General features: G+C 50.3%; 2 protein-coding genes across 4 annotated transcripts in view; both read right to left on the bottom strand.

Moving 5' to 3' along the window:
- The window catches only part of Hm13 (histocompatibility minor 13), a 35,324-nt gene that overhangs the window by 486 nt on the left and 13,626 nt on the right, over nt 1-21,212 (bottom strand). Inside the window, exons 4-12 of one of the 3 annotated variants that reach the window (NM_001399536.1) lie at nt 18,368-18,456; nt 15,706-15,791; nt 15,489-15,614; nt 14,619-14,676; nt 12,549-12,632; nt 9,789-9,825; nt 8,833-8,935; nt 4,197-4,282; nt 667-866 (exon numbers count right to left, since the gene is read on the bottom strand). In NM_001399536.1, the coding sequence (NP_001386465.1) occupies nt 716-866; nt 4,197-4,282; nt 8,833-8,935; nt 9,789-9,825; nt 12,549-12,632; nt 14,619-14,676; nt 15,489-15,614; nt 15,706-15,791; nt 18,368-18,456 (820 nt within the window). In that variant the 3' untranslated portion in view covers nt 667-715. The remainder of the gene's footprint in view (nt 1-666; nt 867-4,196; nt 4,283-8,832; nt 8,936-9,788; nt 9,826-12,548; nt 12,633-14,618; nt 14,677-15,488; nt 15,615-15,705; nt 15,792-18,367; nt 18,457-21,212) is intronic. The other 2 variants (XM_063283823.1, NM_001399537.1) reach the window with 2 other exon arrangements.
- On the bottom strand, nt 16,522-17,300 carry Mcts2 (MCTS family member 2). Its single transcript, NM_001408789.1, has one exon. The coding sequence runs from the start codon at nt 17,198-17,200 to the stop codon at nt 16,655-16,657; it is 546 nt and encodes a 181-aa protein (NP_001395718.1). The 5' UTR covers nt 17,201-17,300; the 3' UTR covers nt 16,522-16,654.

Below are 21,212 nucleotides of genomic sequence, written 5' to 3'. Positions count from 1 at the left end.
TCTTCTTTGCCCCCTCCTTGCGATCCCAGGGAAGGTCATTGCATCTCAAGCCTACCCTCTGCCAGTACCTGGCCCCAGCCATCTGTGTGTCCTCATGGGCGCCCTGCTTAGCTTTCCCTGTGCCCCGTGCTGCCAAGGGGCTGCAAGGGCAGTGGCAAATGGGGAAGGCTGGGGCTGGACTTGTGTGGATCAACTTTAAGCTTCTTGTATCTTCTGCTGGAGAGAAGACAGTAGCAGGGGACGAGACTCTGGGAGACCAGCTGTGTCCAGAGTTAACAGCTCTGCCCTGGTGGGAACTGTTCTGGTGACCAGCACAATGCTACTCTAGGGTAGACACATTAGCTCTCATCAGGGTCTCTGCTTACTAAGCCCAGTGCATATTTCCTGGCTGGCCAGGGGGGCAGCAAGTACCTGGTTGATGAATAAAGGAGCACAGAGGAGAGAGCCGTGTGTCCAGAGTCATAGGCTTAATGGAGCAGTCATAGGTCTACTACAGTCTGACAGGGCCACACATGCTCATCTCATGTGACTCCCACTGTCGGCAAGTACCCTGAGGTTCTGGGCCACCTGCTTGCCTTGGGCCTGGGCAGCAAGTGCTGATGGTTCCTGCCACCAGCCCCAGGGACACTCCCTGACTTTCCACTAAGGCTGGAACATCTGCCCTACCTTAGGCCCAGGACAGTGGGGAAGCGGGCAGGTGGGCACCCGCTGGGCATTACATGGCGCTGGGATTCTGCGGGCGCCGGCGACGAGGGCCAGCTAGCTTCTGCTGCATGGAGTCGGCCAGGCTGGCAGGGGAGCCCGAGACTGTGGGAAAGTGAGTGAGCCTCGGCGTATGAGGCAGGATTACGGCCGAGGACTCGTAGCTGTGTAAGAGACAGACAGAGAAGACAGAACAAGGAGATACAGAGGAAAAGGTCAGGGAAAGACAGACATCCTGCCCTAGGGGCACAGAGCACCACTGTTTTGGTTCCATGGCTTGTACTTCCACTTTGCCGAGTGTAAAGCAGCCTGTGTGCAGCACTGCAAAGCGCACCATGCCGACAACAGAGAAGCAGGGCATGCTGGGATGGGCTGAGCATGCCGCCAAACCGGGGTCTCTAACATATGCTGTTCCACAACATAGCAAGTGCCAGGGTGTAGCTCAGCAGGAGAGCACACGCTTAGCCTAAGTGAGGCTCTGGGTTTGAACCTTGGCCTCTAACACACCACATGTAGGAAAAAGCACCAGAGTGCAGAGAAGGTGCTAGAGAATGATACCGGTCTCTGCAGGTCTGTGAGATCTGGCCTCTCCAGCAGACTGAACAGGAGCGTAGCCTCCCTTCTCGAAGCTGTGCTGTATGTGCATGCGCAGGTGCGTGGAGGTCAGAGGGTGATTATGTCTTCCCCTCTAACTTTGCACCCTACATTTGGAGCCAGGGTCTGTTAATGAACCCATGGCTCACCTACTGGCGAGACTGGCTGTCTAGTAGACTCCAAACATCTGTATGGCTATCCCCTCACAAAGCCAGGGTTACAGATGTGTGCCACTCGCCCCTGCTGGGTGCTGGGTTTCCAAACCCAGGTCTTCATGCTTCTGCAGTAGGCACTTTATTAACAGCCATATCCCTAGTTTGTTTTAAAAAAGTCGATTTGTGTGTGCCATGGCGCTTGTGGAAAGTTCAGAGGACAACTTATGAAAGTCGCTGCCCCCCTTCTACCACCACTATTTTAATTCTTTGGCATGTGAGTGCTTCGCCCACATTTATGCATGAGGCTGCAGAAGAAAGAAGTGTGTGGATCCCCTGGACCTGGAGTTTACAGAGAGTTGTGAACTGCCATGTAAGTGCTAGACTAAAACTACGTCCTCTGTAAGCACAAGAAGTACTCTTGGCTGCTGAGCCATCTCCCTAGAGTTCTCTAAAAAAATTTTAACTTTTAAACTTTTCTTTACTAACTTAGAGACAGGATCTTACTATGTAGCCCTGGCTGGGCTAGAACTCAGACACACACCTGCCTCTGTTTTCCAAATGCTAGGTTCAAGGGCATGCACCACCATGACAGGATTAAGGTCATGTTCCACTGTTTCGTTTTGTTTTTTGAAACAAGGTTTGACTGCTCCATTTCTGACTTGGGCTGGTTCACCCTTTCTTAGGTAACCAGGAGGCCACCATATCAATGCCTCATGAGCATAGTGTGACTTACAGTTGAGACCCTGCTGGGTCAGCCTCCCCAGCAGCTGGGACTAAAGGCACCTGGCTGAAACAAGGTTTACTCTGCCTGCCACTCAGGCTGCCAGCCTGCGGCTTGACCTTAATCCTCCCATCTTAGTGGAGGCTGGTCTTGCAATCAGTGGTCCTTGTGCCTGAGGACAGGGTTAAAGCATGAAGTATCATAAGGCACAGGCTCAGCTGTGAATATTAAAAGAAACATTCATTTTCTACCCACTTGGCCAGCTGGGTGCTGAGCGTTCAGGCACAGTTCTTCATTCTTGTGCAGCAAGCGCATTAGTGACCGAGTGCTCTCCCTAGTCTGTCTACAGGTACTGTGGTGGTATGAAATGAAACGGCCTCCATAGTCATCGGCAAGTGGCTGAAAAGAATTAGGAGTGTGTCCTTGTGGAGGACATGTGACATCGGTGGGCCATGAGGCTTCAAAAGTCCATGCCAGCTCAGTGTCTTGCTCTCAGCCTGCGGACCAGGACACAGCTCTCAGCTCCTGCTCTATACCCCAACCATCATGTTCCCTTCCACAACTAACAGACTAAGGCTCTGAGGTAAGCAAGCGCCATAATTAAATGCTCTCTTCCACCAGAGCGCCCTGGCCATAGTGCTTCTTCACGGAAATAGAACAGTGACTTAGACCGATACAAATTTATCCATGTGTGCCATGGTGCTTGTGAGCGCAGAGGACAACTTATGGGATTTGGTGAGCATGTACACGTGTGTGTGTGTTTGCTCTAGCACATGCACTGAGGATAGGCTTCAGATCCCTGTGGAGGCCTGTTGTGAGCTGCCCAGTGTGGGTGCTGGGACCCATACTAGAGTCCTCCGAGAAAGGAGCAGGTACTCTGACTATGGAGACACCTCTCCAGCAGTAGCAACTGTACAAAATGTAACCCATTCAAGAATGAATCACATGAGTTTTCAAAGTGGCAGTGAGAAAGAAATAAAAGCAAAAGATGAGGCTGAGAAAGGCATGGAGGACAGAAGAGAGGACTGCCTGGCTCGCTTGCTTTTCCCCAAGGACCTTCTGGGTAGGGTGGGGCTTGCCCAGGAGAGCATTTAGGGAAACCAGGCCTCAGAGGGGGAAGGAGGCAGCTTCTGCCCTGGCTGGGTGCTCAGAGCTTAATTAAACCATGGGGATACAGGGGACTGGTTTAGAGATCTCTCCACGCAGGGATGTACAGAGAGAGATGGAGTGCTGACCTCAAGCACCAGGTGCCTTGCCAGAAGATGGGGTGGGCGGGCTTCCAACCGGCAGGCCGAGCCCGGAGCTGGGGATTCCAGGCAGGGCAAGCATGGGGAAGGGGTGAGTCATCTGTCGCTCTGAGGCAGCCAGGTGCACAGGAGGCCCTGGCAGGCACTTGGGGGACAACTCGAGGCCAAGCGGGTGGAGTTGGGTGAAGGCCCCCGAGTGGGCAGCTTTAATAGTAGCTGGCAGCTATTTCTAGGTCTCTGGCAGATGGGGTTGGTGGTGCTGGGGAGCAGACACCTGCTGGGAGTCATGCAGGCCCTGGGGTAGGGGTGGGGCTGTGCACAAGGTGTGGCAGATGTGGTAGTGGCCGTGGGGAAGGGGAGGGCATATGAGAAAAGAATAGGCTGTAGGTTATGGCTACAGAGGCAGCTAGAGAGGGATGGACAGATGCTTTCTTGTTAAGGGCATCTTGTCCTAGTACATGCAAACTGATGTTGGGGGGTAGGGGTAGGGGTGAGGGAAGATGTCTCAAGTCACCTGGTGACAGAGCTAGCCTGTGATCCAAGGCCCTGGACAATGGGCAGTCTGGAGAGAACCTCTACCAGCCATTTGTCTAACACACAGTAGGCATGTAGGCTGCCCTAGGCTAGACCTCCTTTACTCCTAGGGAAGGTCCCACAGCAAAGCACAGGCCAGGCAGCTAGTCACCAACAGAGAGGCACAGGTGGTGGACACTCCCTCGGAGACAATGCTCACGTGATCAGGCAGGCTGTGTGCAGGTGTGCCCCATCCCGCCTTACCTGAACATCTCTGCCACTTCTCCCTTGACCAGTGCCACCAGGACAGGAAAACCGATGCAGGCAGGGACCAGGTACAGGAGGGCCGGCTAGGACAAGACAGAGGCTAGTGAGGGAAGGCACTGACTCAGGACATCCCAGTACCCCAGCCCTTTTCTGAAGTTAACTGAGGGATAGCTCAGACCCAGGTTTTCAGAGTGAGTCAATGGCAGAGCCTAAACACAGGGCTAGAGCCAGAGACCAGGGCTCCTCCTCTCTGGCAGGAAAAGCACGCACTGTAAAAAACTGGATGCAGGGCTCTAAGGTTCCCTAGGAACCTGACTGGTAGCGAGTGTCTGAATCACAAACACCAGTTCAGTGCTGCTGCTTCTCTGGCTGGCTTTCTTCCTAGTAGCCGGCAGCTAGGCTGGGGCAGAGCCTTGCATTTGGGAGACACAGTGACAGGGTGAGAACAATGACAGTAGCTACCTGTGGCTGCAGCCAGTCTAAATGCGACTCCTGCTCACTGGCTTTTACACTTCTGTGCCCCCCACCTCTCCCAAGTCTGTGCTAAGACCCTGGGAAAGCTGGGCTGAGAGAGAAGGAAGACAGTCCTCAGGCACGAGGCCTTCCCTGGTCCTTCTAGCTCACCTCCATGCTGTGACTACCCCCTTTGGACAGAGAAGGTCTAATGTTTTGGGGACAGCCCAGGTCTCCATTCTGAGAGTTAACCGGAGAATGGAAGTCCCACATACTAGACCCTGAAGTCATTCCTTGCCTATTACCTTTGAAAGGTGGACATCACACCATAACACCGTTGCTACTGGAAGACCCCATGAGATGTGACCCTTGTCATCTCTTCCATGTCTTGTGGAAGACAAGATCTAGTTTAGTTGTAGCCCCAGGACCTTGGCATGTGCGGGTTCAGCTGCCTAGGCTACTCTTCATCCCTCTGCCTGGTTCCTTCTCCTCAGACCTTGTCTCTGTGGAGACGCTTCCACTTGCATGGCTTCAGGTCCCTGGCAGTGTGTAAGTGATCACTGTAGGCAGAATGGAGTCTCTGTCCCCTGGTGGGTTGTGGACGTGGAGGGAGCAAGTGTCTTCTTCCCTGGTCAGTCTCTATGTCTGGCATTTAGCAGTGGGCTGTGGTGTGTGTGTGTGTGTGTGTGTGTGTGTGTGTGTGTGTGTGTGTGTGTGTGTGGTGTTGGGGGTGGAGGTAGGGGCACGAGGTGTACTCATGGCTTCTCTTTGCTCACGAGTTAAGAGATAATTTATCTTGGAGGTAAATGGAGTGAGATAACAGACATCAGTCTCAGTATGAAGCCATCCTGTGACCCAGCAGCAGCAGGTCTCTCTTTGCACCTGAGGATGAGCTTCAGGGGACCATTTTTTGGCCCTGGTCTGGGAGGATAGTGAGTCACATTACTTTACATAGATCACCCTAGAATCTAGTAATACGCCTAACTATCCAGACCTGAGTTCTAAAGATGGTGTTCCTGAGGATCACAGAAGGGGACAGACCTCCCCAAGGTCATGGAAGGTGTGTAAGGCCAAGCTGGGATGGGACCTGGGAAGTTGGGCTTCTTTCACCGGCACTGGGTCCTTGTGGGTTTTTGAGGTCCATGACCCAGGCTGTGAGAAGCAGCTGGAGGTACTCTAAGTCCTAAGCAAACTCATGAGAAATAAGACATGTGAAGCGATTTAAGCTTTCAGGACACAAAACTAGAAAAATGGGCAGAGGTCTAGCTTAGTGGCAGACTGCTCACCTAAAGTCTAAGCAATTCTGGGGTTTGATTCCCAGCACTGCCACAGGTGGTGTGGGCGGGGCAGCTAGAGAAAGAATAAAATATCTAGAAAGTAGAAAGGAGAAGGTGGACATTGTGGTGCACACTTGGAATTCTAGCACTAAGGAGACTGAGGCAAGAGAATTACTCCGAGTCTGAGGCTAGCCCAGCTAGACAGGGAGAACTTGCCTCAAAACAAAACAAAAAAACAGGCAATGAACCAACCAAACAGCCAAAACCAGGCTGGGTGTGGTGGTGCACACCTTTACCCAAGCGTTTGGGAAGTAGAGGCGGGAAGACCTCATGAATGATAGTGTACTCTCACACAGTAAGTTGAAGGCCAGCCAGGGAAACACCAAACAACCATCAGCCAAACCTAACCAAACGAAACCAAATCACACAGCCCCTGTGACTAGGAGGAAAAAATAACGTGAACAGAGCAGGGATGGAAGGTCCAACTCCAACAGCAAACTTGATTTATGGGGGCCGGAGGGATGGGCTCAGGGGTGAAGAACGCACACTGCTCTGGTAGAAGACCCGAGGTTGGTTCTGTAGGCTCACAACTGCCTGTAACCCCAGCTCCAGGGACTCGGAAGCCCTTTGCTGGCTTGTGCAAGCACCTATACTCATGTACACAAACCCAACACTCTGTCACATAGCAGTAACAAACTAAGGACAAACCAGTGAGCAAAGTGGGGATGTGAGGGTGGGGAAGGGCTGGTCAGGAGTGACAGCAGGGCTCTCCTCTACAGCCCATGCATTCTCTTCCCCAAGACAGCCTTGGGCAGAATGTAGGACTTTCAGGGGAGTATGTGTGGACTTTTAGTCATCCCCAGTGGCCTTCTTACCAGGGAGCTGGTGGCCTCAGGCTCATGGGAAGGTTTCTTTTAAGACAGAGGAGGTTTGCTATTGTCAGAGGGATACAAGCCTGCCTTCTTTTTTCTTCTCAATGTACCCGGGAAACTCTTCAATGAGTGTCGAGGAGAAAGAGAGATGTACTATTCAGGGCAGTGAGGTAGGGACCAGGGCTTTCTGAAGCAGCTTCTCATATATGTAACCCAGGCTCCCTGGAATTAGCTATGTAGCTATGAGGCTGACTTTGAACTTCTGCTCCTCCTCTTCCACCTAAATGCTGGGGTCATAGGCATGTACTACCATGCCTAGCTGGGAAGGCTTTCTAAAAGGCTAAGTGAACTGAAGGCCATACAGGGGACATCTACCTAGAGCAATGTTGTCGCAGGGGCTGCTCATGTCTTCTTGGAGAAGCGGACACCATTCATTAGGCTCCACCTGCGCCCTGGATCCCCTCTTCAAGGACTTTCAGGGAGATAGCCATCTCGATGAATCAAGACCAGGTGCACAGGCCTGGGCATAGTCTGGCTAGCTGGATTACCTGGTCAAGTCTGTCCTTCTAGGCCTCTGGGCCCTCCCTGTACCCTGCATGAGAGCAAGAATCTCCTTCCTCTCCAGGGGAGAAGGCAAGCCCGCCACCTGGTGGCTGCAGGGGGAATGAATGTCTCTGGCCTACTCCAACGCAGGGCTGGGAGCTGTAGCACAGGCCTTGAAAAGGCCTCTAAGCCTTTCCGGATCTGGCCATCTGTAATCCTCTCACCAAGCACATGCCATGCTCCACTGACACAGCAGAGGCTGTACCAAACATAAATGACTGAATGAGAAGGCTCTACAAACAGTTTGGATTTCTCTGCTTATGAGCCACACCCTTGGATCTTTGTCGAAGGTTTAAGCACAGGCCCGGAGCTCAAGAATGGGATCTTGTGATGAATTCTAAGGCAGCTCCCATGTGACGGTATTTTGGAGATGGGAGGAGTGAAAAACAACAGTACAGTAGCTTCCCCCTTATCCTCAGGGCACCTCAAAACTGTACAGCATAGCATGCTGTGTGTGCCTACGTCTGTAACGGTTAGTGGTGTGCAGTGTGATAATTCTGGATCAGGAAAGACTCATGTAGACAGTAAGAGTTATCTTGGCATTTAAAACTGGAGTTTTCCATTCAATATTTTTGGGCTGTGGGCAACTGACCTCACAAAAAACAAGGTATCTAGGTGTAGTCTGTCCCACCTTTAAGCCACTCCCCTTTCTGCTTTCATTAACTTAACAACTAAGGAAATTCGATCATGGAACTCCCATGACCTGGCCTGCCTCCCAGAGAGGCGTCTGGTGGATTCCCACTGGGGCTTCCTCGGCCTCTGCACCGAGACTGTTCTTGCAGCCTGGGCCTGGTTTTTATGCTGTCCCAGGTCAAGGCCGAGCTCTACTCCCCACTCACTGGATGGAGCACCAGCTCCAGCTTCCTTACCACCTTTCTAGGACTCAGGTTACAGAGCCTGGCTCGTGCCCTGTGTCGGTCAGACAGGAGGAGAAGCAATCCTTCTGTCCAGTCCCTAGTGGCTTCTTCCCTTCAGACCCCCAAGACCCCATGCTGTCCACTGAGCTGGCTCAGTATCTGCCGCCTACCGTGGTGGGAGGAGGCAGCAGAGCCTTGGCTTCCACTTGGCGGAAGCACCCGCTCACTCGGTCCTGCTCTGTTCCCTGCTAGGCTGCCTGGGACGCCAGCCTCCTCCCCCATACCTGGAATGGCCAAGTGACACACTGTCTGTTTAGGGGCGACAGGCAGAAACCAGGTGGAGAGCTCTGGCAAAATGTCTGCTCTCCCAGTGAAGACAGTGGTGTGCCGAGAATGCCTAGAGCAGCAGCTGCCCTACTGTCACAAGTCAAAGAGCCAAAAAGCCACGACTGTTTGCTGCCACCACAGGGTCCTGACTTCTGGGCTGCTTGTGCATATGACAGAGCGACTCCCTGTAGGGTCTGTACTGTCGAGGGAGCACTCTAGACACCGCGAGGGACGCGCTGCTCACCTGGGCGTGCTTGAAGATGTGCATGATGAAGATGGTGAGACCCAGGCCGAAGATGTAGGCAGCGAAGCTGGTGTAGAAGTAGGTGTGGGTGTTCTTCTTCAGGCTGCGGGAAGGTGGAAGAGGAGGTTAGAGGAGGCACATTCTGTCTGCAAAGACTGGAGCTGCATATGTGTTGGTGTGGAGTCTCTGCTAGGAGCCTGGACAGCCGTGCACACTGTACTTCCCTGAGCTATGTCTCTGTCGATAAGTTACTTTTCTTCTTCCATGTTCAGTTTATACCTTTGTCAAAATGGGAAAGCCATAAGGCCATTTGTAAATAACAAATGTAAAAATCTAGAAATGACTCTAAGAGTTTTAGCCAGCGCAAATCTCTTAGGGGAAAAACAAGCTGGCCCTAGGTTATCCCCATAGAATGTAGATTTGGGGCAAGGCCCAGGGAGTCTGTTGGGGACTGAGTCGGGCACTGTGCGTGCTTGGCAAGTGTTCCTTTGAGCTCCAGTCCAGCCTTAAGTTTAGATTCTACAACAGCCTGTAAACAGTCCAAGGAGGGAGAATGCAGGGAACAGCTAGACCTGAACACAGTGGCCCAAGTACAGCCTGACATAGAGCGGCTGCAGCTGGCTTTCCCCAAAGCCACCGAGGTCAGCCTGTGCTCAGCGCGCTCCCTGAATTGGCACAGCAGACCCGAGAGGGAACTCTTGCTTACCACCATGGAATGAGGTTGAGGCTGACAAGGTCAGACTGGCCGCCAAGGGCACAGGGCTACAAACACCAATCTCAACTAAAAGGATCTCCCCCCCCCTTGGCAGCGGCGGGAGGGTGGGGGTGGACTTCAAACTTCAGAATGCAGGTGGAATGAGAATTTCTCTGGCAGGACATGGGTGGAGGTCCCTTTTCTGGGCTCCTGAAAGCTGGAGAATGCTGGAGAAGCCCAGGCCAGGCCTTCCCGTGCTTACCTGATGTCGAAACGGAGCAGCAAGGCGATGAAGATCCCTGAGAGGAAAGGCACAGTTAGAAGGCCGGGACTGGGGTGGAGGTGGGGACATGGAGTGGGGTACCCGACTGATGGACCGGACTGGCCCACCTCCAGCACCTTATTATCACAATGGGCCGTCTAAACACCGAGTGTCCCACTGACCAGGCACAGTGTAGACCAAGTAAAGCCACAGCTCCTAGAGCTCAGCCAAGGGGGCAGGACAGCAGGAGGACGACACCAGTCATGACAGATTCCGGCAGGATACCCAATCTAGGCCTGTCCTAACCGAAAGATGGACGTCTTGTGATATAAAAGGTGGACTGCAGTGGGCCCTAGTCTGAAGAGGGCTTCACTGAGGGTGACACAGGCCAGGGAAGGAAAGCAGGTTCTGAGGAACTAGCACGGCTAAATGTGGAGCAGGAGGGAGACAGCGCAGAATGGCCATGCAGCAGGCCCAGGTCTCCATTCTGAGAAAGGAACACAAGACACTGGGAGAATTCTGGGAGGAGAACCACCTAAACAGATCTAGAAAGAGCCCTGTGGCTGCCGCCTGGTAGGAGGTGGAGGACTGGAGCTAGAGGCAGTCCACTGGGAAGTACCACGGAAGCCCAGGAATGCAAACTCTGTCCCTTAGCACCCGACCTACACTTCAAAACAAAGTCCAAATGCCCCAGAATCCAGAGTCCCTGAGACACAGCTAGCCAGTGCAACCTGTGTGCCACACACATCCTTAATGGACCTCCCTCCTCACAGGCCTTTCAGGCTCACACAGGACAGGGTCTAAGTCTCACTTAGCTGAGGACAACCTCTCAAGAGCTGAAACATTCTGTGTCCATCAAAAGCATCAACTACCAATCATGATCAATAGATATATTTACAGTGCTGCCTTTGGAACCCAGGCCCACTATTGTGCACGCCAGGCAAGGGCTCTACCACTGAGTTATGCTCCCCACCTCATGTCATTAATTTTAAAGAAGGAAATGAGTCGTCCTCTGAGCACTGTGAGAGGAGAGATGGGTGGAGAAAGCTGACCAGAGCTGCCTTTTCCACAGTGTTTGGGGCTCATCGCCCCCTGGTGACTCATACTGGTAACAGCTCTCCAACTAAAGCAGAGGCAGAGGCTCTAAAACTGTATTCAACTGCTGGCACCTGAGGGGTTTCCAACATGCTGCTCTCTGGCCTAGAAGATTCGGAGACGTGTATAGATGCTGGAGTAACTAATATGGAGAGGATGTATGTACTCCTAAAGCCCAGAACCAAACACACCAGGTCAATAGTGGGCATCTGTCTGTAAGGCAGTGGTTCTCAACTATGGGCCATGATCCCTTTGGTGTCAAATGACCCTTTCACAGGGGTCACCTAAGACCATTGGAAAATACAGCTATTTACAATTCATAACAGCAGCAACATTACAGTTATGAAAAATAGCAATGAAAATAATTTGGTGGTTTGGGGTCACCACAAGATAAGGAACTTTATTAACAGTTGAGAACCACTGATGTAAGGCACTGGACCTAGGGGTGGGATTCTATCATTCTCCTTAAAAAACAGTTCTGGCCACCAAGCCAGGCATCGAGCTAGGAGGAACACAGGACCACAATCTGTTCTGCCCCTGGTCGTCGTCACCATCACCATCACCACCACCACCACCACCACCACCACCACCACTGAGATGTCTCTATCCACTGCCAGGGGGCTTAAAATTAATCTTAAAAAAAAAATTCATGTGCATTGTTATTTTGCCTGCACACACGAGTGTGTGTATGTGTGTGTGTGTGTGTGTGTGTGTGTGTGTGTCTGTGTGTCTGTGTGTCTGTGTCCATTCGTGTCGGATCCTCTGGAACTGGAGTTGTGAGCCGCCACGAGTGCTGAGAATTGAACCTGGGTATTCTGTAGAGCCACCTCTCCAGTCCCTACTTTTTTTTTTTTTTTTTTTTTTCTTTAATAAGAGTCCCATGTTGAGCAGCTAACCAAGGCTAATTCAGAATTCCCTGTGCCTGGGGTTACTGGGGCTAAAGGCACGTGTCATCATCTCCTACTACGGGAATCACATCTCTCCCATGTTAATTACCCTGTTGACTTTGGTATTGTATAGTGTGGGGAACCGGGGGGAGAGGTGTGTGGGATATGTCAAACCCAATCTCTTAGACAAGCAGAATCATTTCTTTGCGCCTGTTTCTTTAACCTGGAATACAGAAATTCCATCTATTCACCCTGTAGAATCAGAGGCCCACTGCTGAGGGCAGTGTGACTTTCTATCCATCCTTTAGAGGAACTAGGTTAGACAGATCCCAGACAGGCGAGTAGGGAGAGGGCCACAGATAAGGACACACAGTTTCAATTGCTTCACCCCTTGACCTCAGACTAAGGCCTGGCAGGCTTTTTCTCCCATAAGCAGAGCTCCCTCCAGCTCCAGGTTGGCCATATATGTTCAGGCCATTCTTTTTTTTTTTTTTTTTTTTTTTTTTTTGGTTCTTTTTTTCGGAGCTGGGGACCGAACCCAGGGCCTTGCGCTTCCTAGGTAAGCGCTCTACCACTGAGCTAAATCCCCAGCCCCAGTTCAGGCCATTCTTATGTTAAAGAAACCTGCCGTACACCACCAAACCACAAACACGCACTGAGGGAGAATCTGACCTTGCTCATTCCCAATAGGTAAGGCTAGCTTCCCAGTTAGTACTAAAACTCTGACATACCAAGCATCTTCTCCAACCCTCCACCACCGTCCACTCCCAGCAATTACCTGGGATGACAATGTCTCCAAGTCCCAGCATGGCAAAGTTGTCTGCTTCAAGACCCTTCTCCAGCAGATCCTGGGGGAACACCACTGCAGGGAGAGGCAGGGGCGAGATGGGAAGGGTCAGAGAGGACTCTGTTTCCCCAGCCTCCAGCCCTGTGAAGTAGGACTCAAACATATTTGTGCTTTGGGTGTACAGGGAGATGACAGGGTGCACAAAGGATGAAATGGCAGCTCTTACAGCAAGGACTCTAGGATCACCTAGCCACAGGTTTCATTCATCCCTGTCTTTCCTTCCAGTTGCCATGGGACCAAGCCAGGGCTGCCATGATTGGACAGACCACCACGCATCTCTCAAGGTCACCTCACCCTCTTTTTCTCTGAAACCACCCGGTAAGGTCCTTGAGCTTGGATATCTCAGGTGATTCAGGGTCATCTAGGGTTGAGACTCCACGTTAATCTGCGTTCTCCATCTACCTTGCTGGAGCACAGCAGTTTGCTTTTGAGACAGACTTAGCTATGAAGTCCAAACTGGCTTTGAACTTTCATTCTTCTCAAGTACCAGGATTTCATTCCTGCATGTTCAGCCAAAGAAACCAATGCTTTAATTTTTTAAAGATTATTTATTTTTATTTTATATGCGTTGGTGTTTTGCCTGCATGTATGCCTGAAGGTGCCAGATCCCCTAGAATTGGAGCTCGACAGTTGCGAGCTGTTATGTAGGTGCTGGGAATTGAACCCTGGGTCCTCTGGAAGAACAGCCAGTGCTCTTAACTGCTGAGCCATCTCTTTTTTTTGGGGGGGGGGGAGGGGTGGTGCTGGAGACTGAATCCAAGTCCTACCAGTGAACACTTCACTACTGGCTACACCTACAGCCCCTAACATGACCTGGCCAGTGAAGCACGAAGGAAGCCTCCCCAGTGCCCTTGGGGGTGGCAGGGGTGGAGTGGGGTGCACTCCTTCTCGAGGAAAGAGAAACAGAGTTCTCCTTCTCTGCCTCTGGACATGTCTGGGTGAGGAGTCAGTGCTGGAATTGTGGTTCTTCTCGGGGACCATGGGAGGCTGAGCTTAAGCATACTGGGAATGGTAGGGTGGGAAGGCAGAAGTAACCTCGGTTTTGGTGATTTTAGAACGGCATCCCATCCTTGAGCTCATCTACCCAGGCTTACTGTAACTGAGATAACAAAAATGTCTCCTTGTTTATTTAGGCCCTGAAATCTCAGTACTTTGGAGGCAGAAGCATCAGGATCAGAGGCTCAAGTCACCTCAGGCACACAGTGAGTTAGTTCTACGATTGCTTTGGCTACCTGAAATGCACCTCAACAAACACCCAAAGAAACTTTCCTTCTTCAAAGACATTGGTACTTAAGGTTTTCCATTTTCTCTTGGGTGGGAGTTGAAACAGGGTTTCTCTGTGCAGACCTGGCCAGCCTTATCTACAGAGTGAGTTCTAGGAACTCTGCAGACCAGGCTGGCCTTCAACTCAGAGATCTACCTGCCTCTGCCTCCCAAGTGTTGGGATTAAAGGCATGTGCCAGCACACCCAGCACTGCTGGATTTTCTTTTTTTTTTTTTTTCTCTTTTCTTTTTTTCAGAGCTGGGGACCGAACCCAGGGCCTTGCGCTTGCTAGGCAAGCACTCTACCACTGAGCTAAATCCCCAACCCCACCGCTGGATTTTCTAATACTGTTATATAAACACCAGTCACTGTAAAGAGCAGCACCGAGGTGAGGTGCAGACACCACCAAGAGTTGGTAGACAAACAGCACCTGGCAGTCAGGGAGCAAGGGAACCCCAGTGTGGTGCAGTGAACGTGGAGGCCCTGCAGGCCCTGTGATACTGCTAAGCACCTTGCCCATGTTTGTTCCCGTTCCTATATATTTCATGCCACATGAAGTCATGACCAAGTGGCCCATGGCCAGGGTCTGTGAGGAAGCCTGAGTTCAAGAAAAGAGACAAGAAAAAAGATCAACGAAGAGGAAATAAAGAGGCCCTGACACCAATGATGTAACATCAGCAATGATGACCCAACTGGGTAGAGAGGAGGATGGCTTGGATGTGAGAGTGGTCACTTACATTTTATTGGTGCCTCAAAGGACTTGGCCACAGTCACCATCACGTTGGTGCCGAATACCTGGAAGGAGAAGACATGAGTCTAAAGGGGGAGCGGGTGGGTAAGAAAAGGCTCCCTAGGCTTCTAAATGCAGTACTGTGGAGGCATAAGAGAGTCGAGCAAGGAACTGGGAGAGCCCAGTGCAGACCTGACTGATATTGAATTGAGGTGGCCCTTCATGTGGTTCTGGGCAAAAGAAAACGTGAAGGAGAAAGACTCTAACTGGCCCAAGCAGCTAGATTCCACCAGGTGGCGGTGGCACAAGTCTTTAATCCCAGCATTTGGGAGGTAAAGACAGTTGGATCCCTGAGTTGGAGGCTAGCATGGTCTGCAGGGCAAGCTCCAGGACAGCCAGACTGTTACAGAGAGAAATCATGTCTTGAAACACTACCACAACCGCCAAAAGAAGAGAGACAGAAAGACAAAGACCGTAGGTAGCATTCATTCAAAGAGGTCTTCTGGAGCTAGGGAAAGGATGCTCCAGTTAGACAAATCTCAGACCCTTTTCAGCAGTACCTCAGAAAAGTGAGTATGCAGCCAGAGCACAACTAACCTTTGTCCTTTTTGCTGGGCCATTCACCAGCATCCACCACTACTCTCCAAATGTCCCTGAGCCTCAATTCAATTGCCCCAGAGACACAGGATTAAGTTTCCCTGGAAAGACCATCTGAGGGGATCTGAAGGCACTAGGTTCTCTGGATTTATAGATGGACCAAAAATAGACCTGCTTTGGGGGACAAACTTCTGTCAGACTGCCACTTGCACCAGAGATTCAGGGAAGCCAGGAAGCGGCGGACCCTCAGAGCTGGACGTCATGTCCCTGCCTGACTCACCCAGAAGATGTCATAGATGAAGAGTCCTCCAAGCAGAATACAGCCAGTGCTCACGTTGTTCAGGTGCAGGAGCTCTACCCCATTAAGGGAGAAGGCCAGGCCAAACAGGTTGTTGGCAATCCAATGCTGAAGAAAGGTGGGAGTGAGACCAGCTTGCTGTGTCCCATCCTGCCCTATCACCCCAACCTCCCCTTCTGAGCAGGCTCTGACTACTTACCTTCCTTAGAAGGTACCAGACACCAACGACGCTGCTTAGGCCCAGGCACACCAGGTCCTTAGTGTCAAACTCATAGTTGATGATCTCTGGGCAGAGAGGCCAGGTAAGTCCACTCCCCAGAGCGAGCCTGTCCCCCCAACCTGTCAGCCCTTGGATGGAGGAGGGCATGGCTGTTGGCATGGTCAGACAGGCCCATAGGCTCAGCCTTGGCTTGGTTAGATTGGTGGGGGGAATTAGGATGGGAAAAACTCACTGGAGCCATCTCCACCCCTCAACTTTCTGGAGGGGGAACATCAGCCCAGATCAAATGTAGGATGTTAGAGTCATAAGCTCTGCCACCTGACGCTGGGTGTCCCTGTGAAGGCAGTGCCTTCTTAGGAGTTTGTTTCCCTATCTGTAAAAGGTCAACAGTACCTTCCTCATGATGGTAAGGAGTAAGTAAGGCTGTTCTTACAATGCCCTCATCACAGTGCCTGGAACACAGTGGGTTCCCAACTAATGGTACTCTTACCAAGCTCAGAACAGCTCAAGATTTTAGGAAATCAAGTGAATTGCTGGCAATGCTTCACAAGCAGAGGAAGGAGGAAAGAGACAGAGATGTAGAAAAGAGGCTCAAAGGCTGCTCTCATCAGGAGCACCTTGGTAGAGACCCTGATGTCAGACCCACTCTGGATGCTTCCGAATTCCCTAATAAGGAAGCTCAGAGAGGTGGTGGAGACTGCCCTAGGCCAGAGTTCGGCCACTTTTGTCAGACTCCACAGTGCAGCAAGCTGCTTGTTTCCAAATTTCTGCTCTCTTATGGTTACAACACCCCGATTTTGTTTTTTTAAGGCATCTTGAATTTATTCAGCACAACCACAGAGGTATTGTCTTCATGATGTCACATACAGACACACACACAGATACAACACAATATTTATATTTAGCTCAAGTGTATTGCGTCTAAGGCTCACTTATATGTCTTCATGTGCCACAGCCCGTCATTTAGATAATGGATATTCTCAATGCCGATCCCCTTGTTGATCTTCTCAATGTCTGCTGCTGCCATCTTCATGACTCCGACACACAGGGCATGCTCTTTCCCTTCTGCCATGACCGCCACGATGGTATCTACTGCAGCAGTGTAGAGCTTCGCTCCAGGAGATGTTAAACCCGGACACATGATATTTGCACCACTGAGCACAAATTTGATGGCTCCTTTGTCGACCTGCTGGTGTGGCAGGATAAACGGGTATTTGTGAAGTAATCTTAGCGTTGGATAAAAAGGTCCTTTTCTCTGCCTGAAAAACAGTAATTCTCCGTTGACTGTAAGGATTTCCATGTGTTCATGGCATCTCACTATTTTGACGGGATCTTTCTTAGGCATGATTTGATTAAGCCACGGCTCGATACCTGGAAACTGCTCAGTCAGTTGGCTCTTAATACCCTTAATAACGGAAGTTTTCAGTTGGATGCAGTTGGACACACTTTCTTTCTCGTCAAATTTCTTGAACATGATCTTGGTGAAGGGGCACCGACAGGTAAGAGAGCTGAGGCGAAGCGCGGATCGCTGACCGTCCGAGTCCGTGGTCTACAGGAAGGATGGCACCGGCATCCGTGCCGGCCGTTGTCGCTAACCGGAAGATGGTCCGACAGATTGCGCTTTACGGCTGTACAAAACCAATGACTTCCGCTCCACTGACCACCCACCACGTTTCCTCTGACCCCCACGTGGTTGCCCCACCGGTTCTTCTTCCGACTTCCGGCTCTTCTCCGGATTTCCGATTGCAAGAAGGGCGGGGTCTGGACCGGAAAATGCGTCAGAGCATCCAAATCTAAGGATGGACAACCACTTCGGGTTCGGACTGGACATGCGCCAAGCTGCGGCACAAATCTCTCGCGGCACACTTCTCGCGGCACTATATGGCTCCCCCCCGGAGCTCGCGGGCCAATTGGAATGTTCCTGTCTTCCCTCAGACTGCGGGATGGTTGCTATCCTAGACGTCTCCGGAAGGTCCCCCGAGTATTATAAAGCTTCGGAACCCTGAAGGGCTTTACGGTTGGTTGTTAAAAAAACAGGCGTAGCCATAAAAAAAATCCAGTATTTATTTGGCAAAGATGTACTTGACGCAGAGATGAAACATATCAATGTTTTGGGGACAATGCAGAGTGAGTTTGGCAACCAGGAGAGAATGGAATACATTCCACAGGCATTTCATTTCATGTGTGTGAATTATCTTCCATTTGGTCCAAGCCATTGTTATTCTTGTCACCTTGTTTGATCCGCACGGTAACATACATATCTTCACAGTTATCTCTTTCAAAGCTTGTGTGAAACAATCACGATAGCCACGCTAAGAGCTGTCTGGTACGGCTTTAACTAGGGGGCCTATACAAGCCAGGCACTGTGCTGAATGCTTTCTGCTTATTGTTTACTCCCTAACAGAAGAAGGTAAGGTACTAAATTATTTTTATTTTACAGATGGGGTAACAAACATCCAGATTCCCATATCTAGGTGGTGGCAAAGCTGGGCTATGAACCAGGGCCATAAGAATTGTCTCAAAAAAAAAAAAAAAAAAAAAAAAGAATTGAGTTTCTCCTTTAGTACTCGTTTCTTTGGGAGACCCATATTGGAGAAAGAAAAGAGGGAGACATACTTCAGGGGAAGTGGGCAGCACTGACCTTCCTTGTTTTCCCCAGAGCCCTGTGTGAAGAGCAGCTGATACTGGCGATTTGGGAAGTTGGCTGGAAAAAACTTATTCATGAAGGGGCTGAAAAGAAAGACAAAGCAGGTCGGCAAACTCAGCCCCTACAGATGACCCCAGCTCTGGCAGTCCCCACTAATACTTATTTTGGTTGTTAACCTGCAAATACCCTTTGGTGCCTTGGTAGGTACACTGTTTCCACTCTAGAGATTTGGAGTCTATCAGAGGATGACTTGACCAGTGTCACACGGGCAGCCAGGATCTGAACTGAGATTCAAACTGAGGTTTCTGAACGTCTAGTGATTTGTTTCATGTATTGGCAAAGTAGACATAAAACTTGGTCTGAAAAAATTGGGGGAAGAATCAGAATTTCCAAGTGTGGCCCATGTGCCTCCTGTATCTGCCTGTTTTGTCCCAGATTCTGATACTGTCCCAGTTCCATGATACTGATCAGACAACAGAATTTGGGTTTTTACAAATGTAGCTGAAATCTAACAGCCGGGTGAGCCACAGCCCCCAGGGTGGGAATATCTTCAGTTTTATGCCTATTATGAGGTCTCCGTTGCTCAGGATGAGCCTAACTTTAAAAACATTTTTACCTAGGCAAGGCAGGGAACGGAGGGGTATTTTCCCAGATTACATTAGAGCCGGTTGAGCAAACCAAGGCCTCTTGGTTGTGGGTGTGACAGTGTTGCAGTCCTGTCTCCCTGGGCTTGGTTTCCTTACCTATGTGTGAGAGAAGCTTTTTGCCTGTTTCAAATTAGTCTGAGAAGATGAAATGAAGCAGGAGAGATGTCCAGCTCAACGCTGGCCTGTAGCAGGGATGTTTAAGAACATATGTCATAGAAGACATCCCAGAATGGTTTCCCACTAAGAAGAGAACCAGGGAAGGTTTGGAAATATCTAGGTCACAATGGATAAGAGAGATGCCCCCCCTCGCCCCCCCCCCCCCCCCCCCCGTGGCTTGGAGAATATGAATTTAAGAACTACCTCTGGGCCCCAGTTTCCATTTGTTAAACAACTGATGCTTTGCAGGCTGTGTGAAGTGATTGATAAATGAGTATCACAGGCAAAGAGGCAGGCACAGGGCTCACAGTGGGCATTCATGGAAGGCAGAAGCAGCCAGGATGGCCAAAGCTGGGTGCTCAGTTTGCTGAATCTCTTTTGAGGGAGGGCGAAGGCACGGTACATGTGCAGACACAAGCAGAGGCAGAGAGTGGTTTGAGGAGCTAAAGCACTCACCCTGCCTAGCCTCTTAGGAATTTGGGGTTTCATTTTAACCAGCAGAGTAGACTGGAGACACGATTCTTAGGTTCAAGTCCTATCTTTGCTACTTCTCAGAACTGTGACCTTGGCGAAGTTACTCAACTGCTCCACGCACTTCTTTCCACATCTGAGTTAGTAGATACCTTATTACGATCACCACTGTAATATCTCTCAGAGGATTATTGTTTGTGCTAAGATGGAGTCTCTCATTCACAGCTCAGACTGGCCTCAACTCCGCAATGATCCTTCTGTTTCTGTCTCCTGAGTGCTGGGTTACAGGAAACCCAAGTCTGATACTCTCAGGGACTGTGAAGAGGACTAAGCTAATACTTGGTATTTTATGAGTTCATCTGCAGCTTCCACTTCAAGTGTTAAATGTCTGTGCTGATTTCTGCATGTATGCTACACCACTCTGCCACACATTTAGGCCTTAATCATTCTGAAATAGTTTCACTCAGTTGCTCAGGCTGGCCTCCATTTTTTAATCCTCATGTTTTAATCCCTCTAAACAACTGGGATCACAGGCAAGCGCTGAGGAAAAGGGTTGCTGTAAGATACAACACAAAAAAGGACTCACATGATGTAACTGGTGTGAAACTGTGAACCTCAGGGCCAGGGCCCTGTCTTGTTTGCTGGCCTATTCTGAATGCACTTTTACTTCATGCACACTGTTTTGTGGACTCTCTCTCCATCACTCAGAAGAAACTCAAAGTTCATTGTTTCCTGCTGAGAAATGTTCTGGTGCCTTCACCTCTGGGGGTAGACAATGAGGGCTAATGAAACTGGTGATGTGCCCTGTTCTCCAGAGGTGGAAGCCTGGGGCTTTTTCTCTGTGGGCCACTTGAGTAGGGCAAGAGCTCAGCCACAGGTGATAAAAATAGGCCAAGATTGCTTTGGCAGATGTGTGGAATCTGGCTGGGTTGGAGTTTTGGTGACTGTATTATGTGAAGGCAAGATGTCCCCTGCCTGTCCCCAAATACTGTGAGCTGTGGTCTGGTCTGAGTGGGGTGGCAACAGAGGTGGAGGAATTTAGGTGTGGCCTGGGCCAGCATGGCCTGGGATTTGGCTCTTACAATCTTTAGCAGGCATTTTAGAGAGATGTGGAGAGGTGAGTCTGTTTTCTCCAAATTCTCTCTTCCCCTTAACTGTGGCTACAAAGCGATAAAGAATTCTAGTATTGTGGTCAGACAGCCTGGCGACCAAACTTCTTTGCTTTTATTAACTGTGAATCTTGGAAAAGCCATAGTAATTCTTTTGAACCTCAACTTCCTTGTCTCATACCCTCAGACCTTCTGGTACAAATCAGAGGAAGGTCTGACTTATGGATATAAACAGCTCATGGAAACTCTTAAACACTGTAGTTTTCTTAACCAAAAGACTCGAGAAAACACACCTCCAGTGAGTAAGAGTCAGTTTAATTTTTGGATCAACACTCTTAAAACAAAAAAACCCAAAAAACCACGATTAACTTATATTCCCCCCTTGTAATAAAATTTGTTGTTGAATTTCTTTCTCATGGTAACCTTACGCCTCAGTCTCTCAAGTTCCTGGGTGCC

This window comes from Rattus norvegicus, chromosome 3 (genome assembly GCF_036323735.1).
Source record: "Rattus norvegicus strain BN/NHsdMcwi chromosome 3, GRCr8, whole genome shotgun sequence".
Classification (NCBI taxonomy): Eukaryota; Metazoa; Chordata; class Mammalia; order Rodentia; family Muridae; genus Rattus; species Rattus norvegicus.
This window is presented reverse-complemented; position numbering and strand designations above follow the sequence as displayed.

Excerpts from the sequence above, each read along its gene's own strand:
- Mcts2 (NM_001408789.1), bottom strand. The coding sequence starts at position 17,200 with ATGTTCAAGAAATTTGACGAGAAAGAAAGTGTGTCCAACTGCATCCAA.